General features: G+C 36.4%; 1 protein-coding gene across 3 annotated transcripts; it reads right to left on the bottom strand.

The window, feature by feature from the left end:
• Positions 1–446: 446 nt before the first annotated feature.
• Positions 447–10,343, bottom strand: LOC104092421 (uncharacterized). 3 transcript variants are annotated; one of them, XR_011411944.1, is made up of 8 exons: positions 7,899–8,173; positions 7,618–7,752; positions 7,402–7,467; positions 6,547–6,597; positions 6,336–6,446; positions 1,856–1,940; positions 1,031–1,348; positions 447–897 (listed from the first exon to the last, which is right to left on the bottom strand). XR_011411944.1 is itself a non-coding variant. In XM_070188180.1 (8 exons), exons 1-8 carry the CDS (start codon positions 10,183–10,185, stop codon positions 1,152–1,154), a joined length of 993 nt encoding a protein of 330 aa, XP_070044281.1. In that variant the 5' UTR covers positions 10,186–10,343; the 3' UTR covers positions 447–1,151. The 3 variants fall into 3 exon arrangements, 1 of the variants encoding a protein (XP_070044281.1); XR_011411945.1 differs by having other exon boundaries at positions 447–851; XM_070188180.1 differs by adding an exon at positions 9,988–10,343 and having other exon boundaries at positions 447–1,348; positions 7,899–8,048.
• Positions 10,344–14,026: the final 3,683 nt, after the last annotated feature.

Genomic DNA, 14,026 nt, shown 5'->3' with positions numbered 1-14,026 from the left:
TAAGTGAAACAGGAGAAAACAATATTTTCAAATAATGGCGTCTCTCATGTCACAAGCTAAGTTAGAGTGTAAAAATTGCGCCAAATTTTAGAGGCTATCTAGATCTTTTACTTTTTGTTTATGGAGATAAATAAAAGTGCGAAGAAAATATATTTTGAAGAGTTAACCGAAAATCTACCGGAAAGGGCACGAGAAATATTATTTATTGTAACATCGTTCATTCTCCTCTCTTTTTTCATTTCAATTTTTATCTCCCATTTAAAATTTAAACTAACCAAATATGGCAAAGGAAAACACTTGCATCTTAATTTTTGTTGCTATGCCTACTTTATATTAACACCAAAAACAAGTCCGACTGTATAAAAAAGGAGAAACTTTAATTGTGCACAGAAACTAGTTAGAAAAGAAAAGGAAATTATAAGAGGAGACGAATTCTAAGGAGTAAATGAAAGAGAAAACGAAGTCTGTTATGCTCTAACCAAATAAATGGTTACAAAAATTGTACTTATGAACTCAAATCTGATTAATTCAAGTTCAAACCCCAATAAGTGGAAACAAACGTTACTTTGTGCACAAACTGCTATCCATATTCATTCAAGAAAAATTGAACTTTCCGCCCGCCATGAAGATCGTAGCAGCTTTTGATCCTCCAAAGTGCAAAACCCAAGACAAAAGCGTCCAGCAGGTAAAAGTAAATGGCTGCAATTTTCTCCTCTCTTTTTTCTTTTTAACTAGGAAAAAATGGATAATATAATCCTCTCAACCACTACTCTTTCAATGAAAATTAAAATAGCTTCTTCTTTTGGTTGGGTGGGTGGTTGGATGAGGGGAAAGAAGAGGAGATTTCATTCCTGTAATAACTATAAACTCAGCAAATCTGTTTTGCAAAAATATCACCTACAAGTTAAAAAATCCTTCAGAATAAAGAAATTCTCGAGCAGTAAAAAAGACCCTCAGATTGTCACAAGAATAATTCAGAAGAAAGCAACTAGAGATTTGGTGCGTGAACCGAAGAGGATAGTCATTATACCTAAAAACTGGCGATTTGCAGAGAACCAAAGCTTAAGCTTCAAGTGCCCAGAGAAAGCATTCCCGATGAAAATAGCACCCCGCAATTAATATTGTTGCGGATATATGGACATTGACAGCAATCAGTCATCTTCATCACTTTCATATTGTTGACATAACGATAGTAGACCATTGCTTGTCACACCAGTCTTTTCTGCCTCTTGCTGGTTTCCTTCTACTGTCTTCTTGCTGTTGGAGTCTGAGGGCGGCTTCTTAAATACGGATATTTTGACTGACGAGGACTTGACAATGATTTTACCATCACTCGATGATGCTTTATCTGCAACATAAGTCATGAAAACAGGGTCAGACCTAAACGGCTATTTTTCACCAAATGACCTAAAAAAAGTATCTATGACCGTTATTAGTTTATTTTCAAAGTAAAACCAGCAAAATCTATGATTATTGAAGAGTTAATGACATCTCATCCATCAAATTTCCAGGCTGAAAACTCTAACTCACAGCCCCCCGCCCCCCACCCAAACCCTCCCCAAGGAAATAAAAGAGAGAACAAGCCATGCAAAAATAAGTGGAAGACAACAGATTGTTTCGTCGACAACTATGCATTCACTATCATCACCAGCCTCCGATTTCAAGAAGCAAATATTAAGCGCAACGGATGGAAATCATTTCAAAGACTATTCTTCAAATGGAAATCCACTCACATGATTGTCACAACTGAAGGGTATTCTGACCCAAAAAAATAAATCGAGGCATTAAAGGTTATAGGAACAGTGGGAAGCAATGATACACTCAGAACAGAATCAGATGGGTCGATTAAGCCAACCTTTGTTGATAGAGCTGTCAGTAACGCTGGCTTTTGTCAAAAAATTGGTGGGTTTTTCATTAGGTTCCTCAGAAGCCTTTCTCCTCTGCATTAAAAGAATAACAAGCTTAATGTTAATAAGAAACAACAAAAAGAAGATTTAGACTTCAGGCATGATGAAATTTCAGATTTCAATCTAACAGTAAATGCTCCCAACAAAACTGTCAAATTTTGCGGATGGACATTGTAATTTTCTACTTCTATTTAGTTGCATGTAAAACATACGACAGGTCTAATGCAAAAGAGATTGATCATTTTGCAGATGCTGCCACTTATTGGGCCTCTCTAGTAAAGGAAGATAATTAACAGAACTTTATATTTCCTTCGCACATTTTTTGTTCTATTTAAACGAAAAAATAATATTCCATACAGATATCTGTTGTGTTTATTTACTTTTTCATTTAATGATAATATCAATCTTATGCTATTCATATATCATAATATTCATAACTGTAAAAGATTCCAAGACAAGCTTCGTGCTACAGCCAAGGCGTTGAAAGAAAACTTTACTTCCAAGATTATCATTTGCAGGTAATTTGAGCTAATTCAACAGCATTATGGTACTTTCCTGTGTACTCAATTTGCCGAGCAAAGTGAACTAAGCTTACTATTCTACTGTAGAAAAGGTTCTGATATCATATGTGTACCTAAAACACGGTGTGTGGCCAAGGAGCCTAAAAGCGAGTTCCCGCACATAATCCCAAGTTTATTTACTCAACCATTGATGGACGACAAACTAGGACCACTACCAGTTTTATAAATAATATAACAGATTGCTCAAGTGACAATAACAGCTCTACAAGGTGCTTCACCTTAGAGCATAACAACTATCTCTAGTGTAATCCCCCCGAAATTTTTCGCTAAGCATTACCTCCATGCTCAGGAGACACACGGGTGTTTGAAAAGTTTTGAAGGTATATGATGCCTACATTTTATGTTTAGAAGGTAGCATGGATGTTTAGGAGAGGGGAGAGGAGGTATGAAACAAATTAGAAATATTTCAAAGAAGAATAGTCGCACGTGTCCCGACTTCAAACTATCATATCTACCGGTTTATAATGAATTGAGATATGAGCCATATATAAAATGATGAAAGGTCTCTGAATCTAGCTTCCAGAACTTCAAACCGTTCATCATTCCGACATTCCTACGAAAAGTTATGACCCTTTAACCAAAGAGTAGCATAACAGCCAAGGCTAAGTGTGTTACCTAAGTTGCTCTGACACGGCAGTTTAGGTGCTGCACCCATGTCGACACGACACTAGTATGGGTGTGGGTATGGGATCCGTACCGGATCTGGTCAAACAATTTTGGGTACTTTGACCACGACGGACGAAAAAATTCGAGACGAAATACAATTTGATTCAGGAGATCAAAACCAAAGCTAGAGTAAATTTGAAAAAAATAACATACCTTATCTAGTAAATCAATCATTTACTTATCTACAACTTGAAAATAAAAAGAAATCCACACTTTACATAAATATTCCACAAAATTTCTCACAATTTAGAGGTATTTTTTTATTTATTATTTTGAATTATTTTTAGCCGGATCCCCGCACCCGTATCTGTACTAGGGTCCATATCCCCGAATCTTAGAATTTACGTCTCGAAGGATCCGACCTCTAGATCTGCACCCGTATCGGACACCCGCACCCGTGTCCGAGCAACTTAGTGTGTTACGCGTGGCCACACATAGTAAGTGTGGCCATTTTAAGAGAACAAGCTAAAGGGGAGAAAAGGAAGGGGCCTCGCTACGTGTTGGCACGCATAGCTACAAGTGGCCACGCATAAGCCCTGCTCCAAGTATGAAAAGGGGCGACGGGAGAAAGAAAAGTTACTCTTTCTCATCACTTTTTAAGAGCTTTTGAGGAGATATCAAACTAGGGTTCCATACTAAGAATCAAGCAATTCTTCAAGACCCAAAACCTAGGGTTTGTGGAGGCACTGTTCAAGGTAATTTTCGTTACTTCCTAGTATTAAAATCAGTAACTATATAACAGATTATGACTAGAAATTATGAAATATGTAAGAATTATGGGTGAAAAGTTATGAAAAGCGATTAATGGCCAATAATGCCTCCAATGAACTATGGGGTTGAGTTAGTAACATAGAATAGTGATTGCAACTACTTAATTGTAGATTTTGCAGAGCCAAATTCACGAGTTCCTCGAATGAAAAACTAAAGAACTCCATTAGAGGTAAATTGAGTTAACAGTTTCCTAAGTCAAAGGCTTGATAAAAAATTTCCTAATAAGAAACAGTTTGATGAGAAAGTGCATGCTTGATCCGTAGGTCTAAATGCTTTGACTATCGATTTGGAAATCCTTCATTGCCTAAATGCTATGAATGTATTACTAGTTCATGATACAGATTATCTTACATAAATTGAATTGCCTTGCATGGTAACTCAGCTAAGCTCAAAATATCAGAAGAATTGATCTCTTGTTTGATCTGATTATTGTTTTGCCATTGCTTGCATTATTTAGATTCAACTCTGATATATGTGATCACATATGGAAAAGGAAAATGGTCTAGTGGACACTCCATCCATGAGGGCCCAGCGTGTGTGAGTTGGTCTAGCGGACACCCTATCCACGAGAACCTAGTGTGTGTGAGTTGGTCTAGTGGACACTCTGTCAACGAGGGCTTAGTGTGCGTGAATTTGTCGAGCCATCCTATCGGCGAGGGCCTAGTGGGTGTGTGTGTCGTGGTTGCCCGGGGCTAGCTACCCTACACTCGTACTTGAGGCGGTGAGGATCGATGTAAGAGTTTTGTTCTAAAAAAGAATATTTTAAGGATAAAATAGTAAAAAGTTTGATCAAACTTAAAGTGCTTATAAGCTAAAAATTTATAAGTTGTGGGTGACCAGCTTATGGCTTATTTTTGACTTATAAGCACTTGTAACTTTACCAAACGCGTAGATAAGACGAAAAGTGTTTATAAGCTAGTTTGACCAGCTTATAAGCTTAGCCAAACACCCTCTATGTTGATTTCTTTCCAGCGATAGTTGGCTATTTCCAGACCTTCAGTCATTTAGATATTTTTGTTATTCTAAGGGAATGGCCCGAAGACATTGTTCTCAGTTTTAGTCCTTAGAAGCTCATGACTTGTCATTGGTGGGTTCAGATTTTCTGATAAAGTTTTGCTAAACTCTTGTTAGTTTTTTTTTAGATGGATATCATTAAAAGTTATTCATAATTGGTTTGCTTTAATAACCTTATCAGCAATTACAGTTAGATAAAACATGCTTGCTCAATTAGGTTGAGTGCCATTATGTCCCACCCCGGTTTCGGGGCGTGACATCTAGACTCTTAAGAGCTAGCCCTGAATAATTTCTAATTATTACTCCGTCAATCCTCCTTATTATTCTCTTAGTTTTATGGACAATAACATCAACAATTATGCCTCGGTCCTAAACAAAGTTGGGGTCGGCTATATGAATCCTACTTCTTTCTTTAAGCTCAACTCATATCATAATCATGTCAAAATAAAATAATAGTAGTGAAAACATGTTAGATATATATAAAAATAATACTCCCTCCGTTTCAATTTGTTTGAACCAATTTGACTGGGCACGGAGTTTAAGGGAAAAGAGGACTTTTGAGACTTGTAGTCCAAAACAATCCATAAATATTTGTATGACTATAAATCATCTCATTAAGGATAAAACGGGGAGTTTAAAGTTACATTCTTTCCAAATTTAGAAATGGGTCATTCTTTTTGAAACTGACTACAAAGGAAATAGGTTCATTCTTTTTTAAACGGAGGGAGTAGTGATAAATAATAATAATAAATAAATTAAAAATAAAACATAGTACCAACATTAAAAGTTTTCTAACAAATTTAAAGCCTATTCCTAACTATTAAGTAACCTATATGGATCTTTTTCTTCCTTTGTGTCCTATCTTTAGCTAAGTCCGCACCGATTTCAAAAGATTTGTAGGTCTTTTGAGACAACTTCCAGAGATTTGTAGGTTTCCATTGTGCCCTATTTTTAGCTAAGTCTACATGGACCACCTGATTTTTTTCTTATTTGTGGACCATGTGATTATTGTTTGTATGCTATTTGTATCTGCAAGATGCTAAAAAGAGAAAATAAGACACCAACTTCAAAGTCACGACTAACTCAAGAGGATGTAGCAATTTGTTCATGTCTGATCTACTGAACAAAATAGGAACTTGTTTACAAATGATATGAAAGCAGGCGGAAAATTTGTACATGTCATCAGGATAATCACATAGATAAACTGTAGATCTCACTTGCTTGATGCCTATCGCCAAAGGCAACTGCGACATTAATGTATGGTACTTTCTTGGTATTCAAACCCATGAACAAAGCATAATTCATACACGATATTTATTAAAGTCTATTTTGTATAGAAGCAGGTTGAAGCAACATAAAAGATGGAAAACTGAATTAACTGACCAAGCACTTGTACCTTAAGAGAGTTGTTTTCTGACCCTGAACTTTCAAGGGCAAAAATAGCTAGATCATCATCGTCCTCCTCAAGCTCTTCATCAGGGATTCTTTTGATTATCTCTCTTGAACCCTGATTTGAAATCACAAGACCAACAGAACTTCTTAAGAAATTAAAGCTCTTAGAAATACCTATGAACAAATAACAGGTATTCAGACTATCATATACCAACCTGGAAAACTGATCTTATGAGAGCTTCATCTTTTTCCTCCAGCTTCCTCGCCTGTTAGGGCAAACATTAATATGGCAAATAAGGCAGTTCATCAAATGTTTCACCTACTCATCAACTAATTATAAAAATGTTCTTCAACAGATCTTCATAAACCATCACGATCCGGTGAAGAGTGGCACTACCGGGGCTCCCCTATTAGTTAGAAGATCTTAATCACATAATTGTTTTCATCATCCTGAATAACCAATCATTTAAGTGAATACTTTCCTTTAAACTCCTTCAACTCTTCATACTTCTTACTGGACTCAACCTTCTACAGATACTTTCAGTGCTAAACACCTCTGTGATTCTTCACTACCGGTTAAACATCTCCAATGATCTCATGGAGTTTGAAATGTGTGGTTTCACCCATTCCTTTTAATTTTGGTTATCCCCTCCCTCCCAGAGTTTGAACAGGTGTCTTGAGCTTGAGGTAGGCAATCACTCAACATCTAATACGAGATAGTGTTCAAGAAGTAAATAGAAGAATTTAGTCTGTGATTTGATTCTTAATTATAAGAGCTATATCATCAATTGAGCATATAGAATCCCCAAAAAAGGTCCAGAATCCCAATAGTAGAGCATGTTGATTTGATCTGATAAACTACTAATGTCCTTTGAAAGCTTTGGTCACAACTCACAACTGATCTCAAGCAAAAGCCACAGTATGTGTCAACAGCAACTTAACGTAGGAATGAACTTGAAGTTCTCTATATTTATCAATCAACAGTATTGTGATAATGCTGAACACTAGTCATCAAGGACAACATTTTCACTCCTATTCAAGTGGGAGAACAATATAAAACACAATCATACCTTTGCCTCATCTGCCCGCTGCAAAGCTTCAAGCATTGCATCTACACTCACAGTTGCATGTCTTGACTGGAAAAATGGAAGATCAAAGGTATGAAACTAACAGAAAAAATATAAATAAACGCAGCAATATAGTGCAAAAAAAACATACATAAGTGTAAATTTTGGTCACAAAATAATTTATCACGAAAAACGTGAAAAAATAACTTCAAGACTCACCTTCATGGATTTCATCTCGTCTAATGCAGCCATAATATCCATTTCTCTCTTCGAATCCAATGTTCTATTTTCTAATGACTTCATTGCATCACCCATTTCTTCAGCATCTCTTTTTTGTTTCTCCTTCTCCATTTCCTAAACAAAAAGAAACATAAACATGAATGCACAAGATACGGAACCTACTACCCTAAAAATTGGAAATTTATATAAACATAGGGTTCGCACTCCTTCCACCGGGGAAGAAAGTGGTGAATAGCACTTTAAATTGATAAAATTCTTACCTCATCTTGGCCACGCCAAGGCTCAAAATTCCTAGTCGCACCTGATTCAACAGTATAATCGGAATTTTTTGGATCTGTCTTATATGTAATCTCTGCGGAGCACTTTGTGCACTTGAAGTAGAATCTGAAGATTTGTATTCCTAAGTAGGTCTGCATAATTAGAGACGTGATTATAATTAGTCGCACCTGATTCAACAGTATAATCGGAATTTTTTGGATCTGTCTTATATGTAATCTCTGCGGAGCACTTTGTGCACTTGAAGTAGAATCTGAAGATTTGTATTCCTAAGTAGGTCTGCATAATTAGAGACGTGATTATAATTCAGATATCACACACACACACACACACACACACACACACACACACACAGACACATACATACATACATACATACATACATACATACATACATATGGATATATATATATATATATATATATATATATATACATACATATGGATTTGTATTCCTAAGTAGGTCTGCATAATTAGAGACGTGATTATAATTCAGATATCACACACACACACACACACACATACATACATACATACATACATACATACATACATACATACATACATATGGATATATATATATATATATACACACAAACATATGAATATATTTGACTGATTTCTACTACAGTGTAACTTTTGAAAGAATTATCACTGACTGACCATTCCAAAAAAAGAATTATCACAGCCTAACTTACTGCTCAAATTTCTAAAAACAAAGGGGCATATTGAGTAAGGACTTCAGGCTGGCTAGTTAGTATGTTTAATGTCAAGCTAGTCTCTCTTAAACTAAAAATAAATTTCTTAACAAGATGCCTCTTATAGACTTATACACAACACAACATGTTTTCATTGCAAGAAGACAGACACTAGATGCTTTAGTTTTATTGTTGCTTTTTTGTAAACAAATTTTAGATGCTTCTCTAATTGTTAATGAGCCACTATCAATATCTTTGATTTTTATCAAAATAAAGGGATAAAATAGCCACTTTCAAGAGCGAAGGATGGAATTCTAAATTTCTCGGCAATCTTGACTTGTAAAAAGCACGTGCCAAGCACTTTTCTCCTTTCTTAATATTCAGCTGGGGAAAATGGGTTTAAGGTGGGATCTGGTTGTTTATTTCCATTCTCATGTTCCGGGTCCTGATTATAGTGTTGCATCCAAACGTATTCAAATTACAATGCAGATTTAAATCAGCAAATAATCTGCTCCTATCCTATACATTTTCTCTATGGAGGTTCTCAGCCAAATGATGGATAAGTGCAGGGAAAGAGCTATATAAATGGCTACCAAGCTACTGGAAGATAACAACACAGTGCAGGGTAGGTCAATTTCCTCCCCGATGGTGTATTAATTAGAGTGACGCTGAGTATGAACACTAAGGTAATCTTAAGGGGATATTATTATGGTTTTAAGTCATAAGTTCATCCAACATATCAAAATGTATGGTAGGAAACGTATAGCTTGCGATCTAGGATGGGAAGTCAGAGAATTTCTAGGCCAAAACATAGATGTCATCACATCAAAGCTTTCTATCTTATCTGGTGATACAAATTTAAGAGCATTAGCAGCACGAAGAAGCAATGCCTTGGTGTTTAACTAAACAGACAAAACTAGTACTAATTAACAGCAATTTGCCAAACCTCAATACATATTTGATTTACTTCAGCTATCCGTTTCCAAGCCAAGTCCGAATCTTTCACCAACAGTCACCCAATATATGTATTATTCAATTGAGTTTTGCAATATGAGTATTATCCAATTTTTATCCAACAGTCAGCCATTCTAAAACCTAACAAGAAATCCAATTGCCACCACATACATAGGTTTATCTGATACTCATGACATGCATAGGTTTATCTGATACTCATGACACTTCAAAAATCAGCTTAATGAAACAAAAGCATCACCAAAATAACACCAGAACAAAAAATTAAAGCTCATTAGACTCGCTCACCACCAATATCAAAAAATTCTCAATTGGGCAATACATATAACAGAAACCTAGATTCCCTAATTGCAAGGGTTAGCAATAACAGCTGTAAGATCAAAAGGGTAAAAATCGTAAATACCTCGCCAACGACGTCCTCTTTGCGGGAATTAAATTTGGTGCCCTTATAGATGTAATTGCCGCAAGTAGCACAACGAATGCTCATAGGAAGCATCATGCGCACTTTCATCTGCTGATTTGGGAGCTGTCTCCGCCGTGGAATCTTCGCCGGATCGAAATCCGGCGGATAATACTTGTTCAATACTTTCCTTTCTCCCATGGCTCCTCCTTCTTCTCAGTCCCAAATTCTCAAAATTCGATTTTCTGGGTGTGTGAGAGACGATGGTTTGCCGGGTTTTCTTTTGGGAAAATATGCGCGGCTTCTATAGTTGTAAAACTTCGGGTTTGGTTATTAGCAAAACAACCGACTCCTTTTTATCTTGAAACTTTTTTTCAATTTCTTTTTTTGTCCTTTCCGGCTGTACAAAGAAGTAGATTGGTCCATAACGAGTAGTTATTTTTTTAGTTTTTCGCATTCTCCGACGAAATTTTTTGTTTTAGGGTAAAGTGCCCCTCACAAAAGTGGATGACTTCTTAAGGATAGAGTAATAAATGACTCATTACTATAATACTAGAAATGGTCTACAAATTTTCAAGATTTTTGATATCTAGGAATCCAGCAGTGAATTCAAGAATTGAGTAGTTGAGCTAGGAGTTTTGCGGAGAAACTCGTAGATCATATCTTATGGAGCAAGAAATTATAATTGAGAGAAAGAGAGAATTAAGAGAAAAATTGTAGTTGTATTTTCATTAATGATTGTAAAATAATTGTAATCCTTTTAGAATGAATACATGGCTCCTTCTCGAAGATTCTTATTCCCAACTAACTAACTAACTTTAACTAACTTCCTAGCTAACTGTCAGCTCACTTGGACTAACTAACTACTAACTGAATTTGCTGAGCTGGAGCTTCCAACTTGAGTTGGCTGCGATCATGCTGTAATTTATATATCAAGACTCCCTCATGCAGAAGATTATTGACCACAAGAATCAAAGCGAGGGAACCTGATCTTTAAGGCATTAAGAAATTCCCATGTAGCATAATGTGCAGGTAAACTTGTTCACTTAACTAGGACTTAAGCTACATCTTTATTTCCTTTTTTTCACCATTCTCCTCTCTAAAATAGACTCTGGATTGGGATAATGGGGGTTGTCAATATTAGTACTGGGAGGATAAGTGATTTTTTTGGGCAATTCATAGTATTTCTTTAGTAGAGACACATGTACAATGGGGCGTATCTTTACTGATGGAGGAAATAGTAGAGTCTAAGCCACAACTCTGACCTTATTGATAATCTGAAATGGTCCATAGTATTTAGGTGCCAATTTATGGAATGGTTGAGCAATAACGCTCACTTGCCTGTAAGTTGAGTCTTGAAGTAAACTCAATCACCTACTTCAAAGTTTCTATCACTCATATGAGAATTAGCATGTTGTTTCATCCTTAACTGAGCTCTCAGCAAATGGTATTGCAACAATTGTAGTTTCAATTCTCTGTTGATCAAAGTGTTGTCTACATCAAGTGAAGCTGATTCACCTGGCAGATAGGGTAAGTGCAGAGCATGTGGTTTTTATACAAAGCTCATAGGGGTGGTTCCTATGGCTGAATGGAAGGAAGTATTATACTAATACTCAGCCATATATAGATAAGAATGTCAATCAGTAGCATCCTCATAACATAAGCATCTTAAATATGTCTCCAGGCATCTATTCAGAACCTCAGTTTGCCTATCAGTTTGTGGATGATAAGCTAATGTGTAGCTCCTTGTATTGGACTCATTGTATTGTGAGTGGTTCATGCCAAAAAGAACTTAAGAACATTGTATCCCTATCACTCACAATGGAATCTGGTAGGCCATGAAGTCTGTAGATGACCTCCATAAACACCTTAGTTATAGATTGAGCAGCATAAGGGATTTTAAGAGGAATAAAGTGGCCATACTTACTTAGCTTGTCTATTATGACTAGTCTCACCTCATACCCTTTTGACTTAGGAAGTCCATCAATTAAATCCATGATGATTTGGGACCATACCACCTCCTAAATTGGGAAAGGTTGTAAGAGACCAAGATAAGCAGCTGAGTCATGCTTGTTTCGGTGACTAATGTCACACTTCTGAACAAAGAGTTTTACATCCTCTCTTATGCTTTTCCAGTAAAATAATGTTAAGATCATCTTCAATGTTGCCTCCATACTTGAGTGACCACCTTGGGGAGTAGAGTGCCATAAAGTAATGATGTCTAGTCGAAGTTGGGGCACTTTACCTACCGCTAGTTTTCCCTTTCTCCTCAACTGATCTTGGTGCTAAGTAAATTGAATGTGAGTTGCAGGATCCACCACCATTTGTTCAATGAGTGCTTTTAGCTCAGGATATGTGTCCTAAATGTGAGCTATATCTTGTAATAACTCTGAGCTGGTACTAGAGATGACCAATGAAAATAGTTCAGCTCCAGATACTCTAGAAAGAGCATCTGCCACCTTGTTTTCAATCCCCTTCTTGTACTCAATGACATAGTCAAAATGCATCAACTTTGTCAACCACATTAACTGAGAATTGGTGTGAAGCTTATGTTCCATTAGAAATTTTAGGTCCCTTTGATCAGACCTCATAATGAACTTCTGGCCAAGCAAGTATTGGGACCACTTTGTTACAGCATGAACAATAGCTAACAATTCCCTGTCATAAACTGAGAGAGCAACATATCAGGGGAAAAGGCTCTGCTGATAAAAGCAATAGGGTGGTCTTGCTGCACGAGGACAATATCTATTCCTTGTTCACTTGCATCAGTTTCTACCACAAAAGTCTTGTTAATATCAGGTAATGCTAGCATTGGTGCTTGAGTTAGAGCAGACTTCAACTGCTCAAAAGTTGTAGAGGCGACATGTGACCATTTGAAGTTGTCTTTTTTAATAAGATCAGTTAATGGCTTACTGATAACCCCAAATCCTTTGATGAACCTCTTATAATACCATGTTAGACCTAGGAACCCTCTTAGTTGTTTAATAGTATTTGGAAGAGTCCAGTTCTTCACAGATTCTATTTTTTGAGGATCTATTGAGACTCCTCGACAGTAATGAAGTGCCCCAAATATTCAATCATGTCAACTCCAAAGAAACACGTGCTATGCTTAACAAACAGTTAGTGTTTTCTCATCTCATTGAACACAAACTTCTAGTACAACAGATAGTCTTCCATATCGCTACTATAGATCAGTATGTTATCAAAGAAAACTAGCGCAAACTTTCTAAGAAAGACCTGAAAAACTGAGTTCATCATACCTTGGAAGGTTGCCGGATCATTTGATAAATCAAAGGGCATTACCAGATATTCACAGTGACCAGCATGAGTCCTTAAGGTTGTTTTTGGCATATCTTCAGTGGCCATTTTCAAATGGTGGTAACTAGACCTTAAATCTATTTTTGAAAATATTTTAGACCCTCCCAACTCATACAACAAGTCCTCTACAATTGGAATGAGAAATTTATTCTTCACAATCTGCTTATTTAAGTCTCTATAATCAACACATAGCCTCCATGTACTATCCTTTTTAACAACTAAAACTACAGGCGCAATAAATGGACTGCTACTAGGTTGAATGATACATTGATCCAACATTTGCTGAACTAACGACTCAATAATGTCCTTCTTGACTTCTGAATATCTATAAGGTATTTTGTTTATAGGTTTAGTGCCAACTTGCAATATTATTCTATGATCTAATAGTCTTCTAGACGGGGTTAATTCTGTAGGTTCCTTAAATAGATCATTAAACTCATGTAGCAATTGTAAGGGTCTGGGATCTTATGTAACCTCTACTTTAGATTCTAGAGAATACCATTGTAATGTATTGCACATAGCAAGTACCACTTGGATCATACAAATCTAGGATTGGTTACCTAAGATTCTGGTTAGTTTTCCAGCTCCAGGAGTCAAAGATTGCTTTCATGCACCCCTAAGAACATGCTTCCTTCCCTTGTAATAGAATTCCATGGTAAGTGTTCTGAAATTCATCTTGATATCTCCTAATGTCAGCAACCGCTGGACCCCCAAAACCACTCTG

The sequence above is a fragment of the Nicotiana tomentosiformis genome, chromosome 11 (assembly GCF_000390325.3).
Source record: "Nicotiana tomentosiformis chromosome 11, ASM39032v3, whole genome shotgun sequence".
Taxonomy (NCBI): Eukaryota; Viridiplantae; Streptophyta; class Magnoliopsida; order Solanales; family Solanaceae; genus Nicotiana; species Nicotiana tomentosiformis.
The sequence above is the reverse complement of the archived record's forward strand: the minus strand, read 5'-3'. Positions and strand labels throughout refer to the sequence as shown.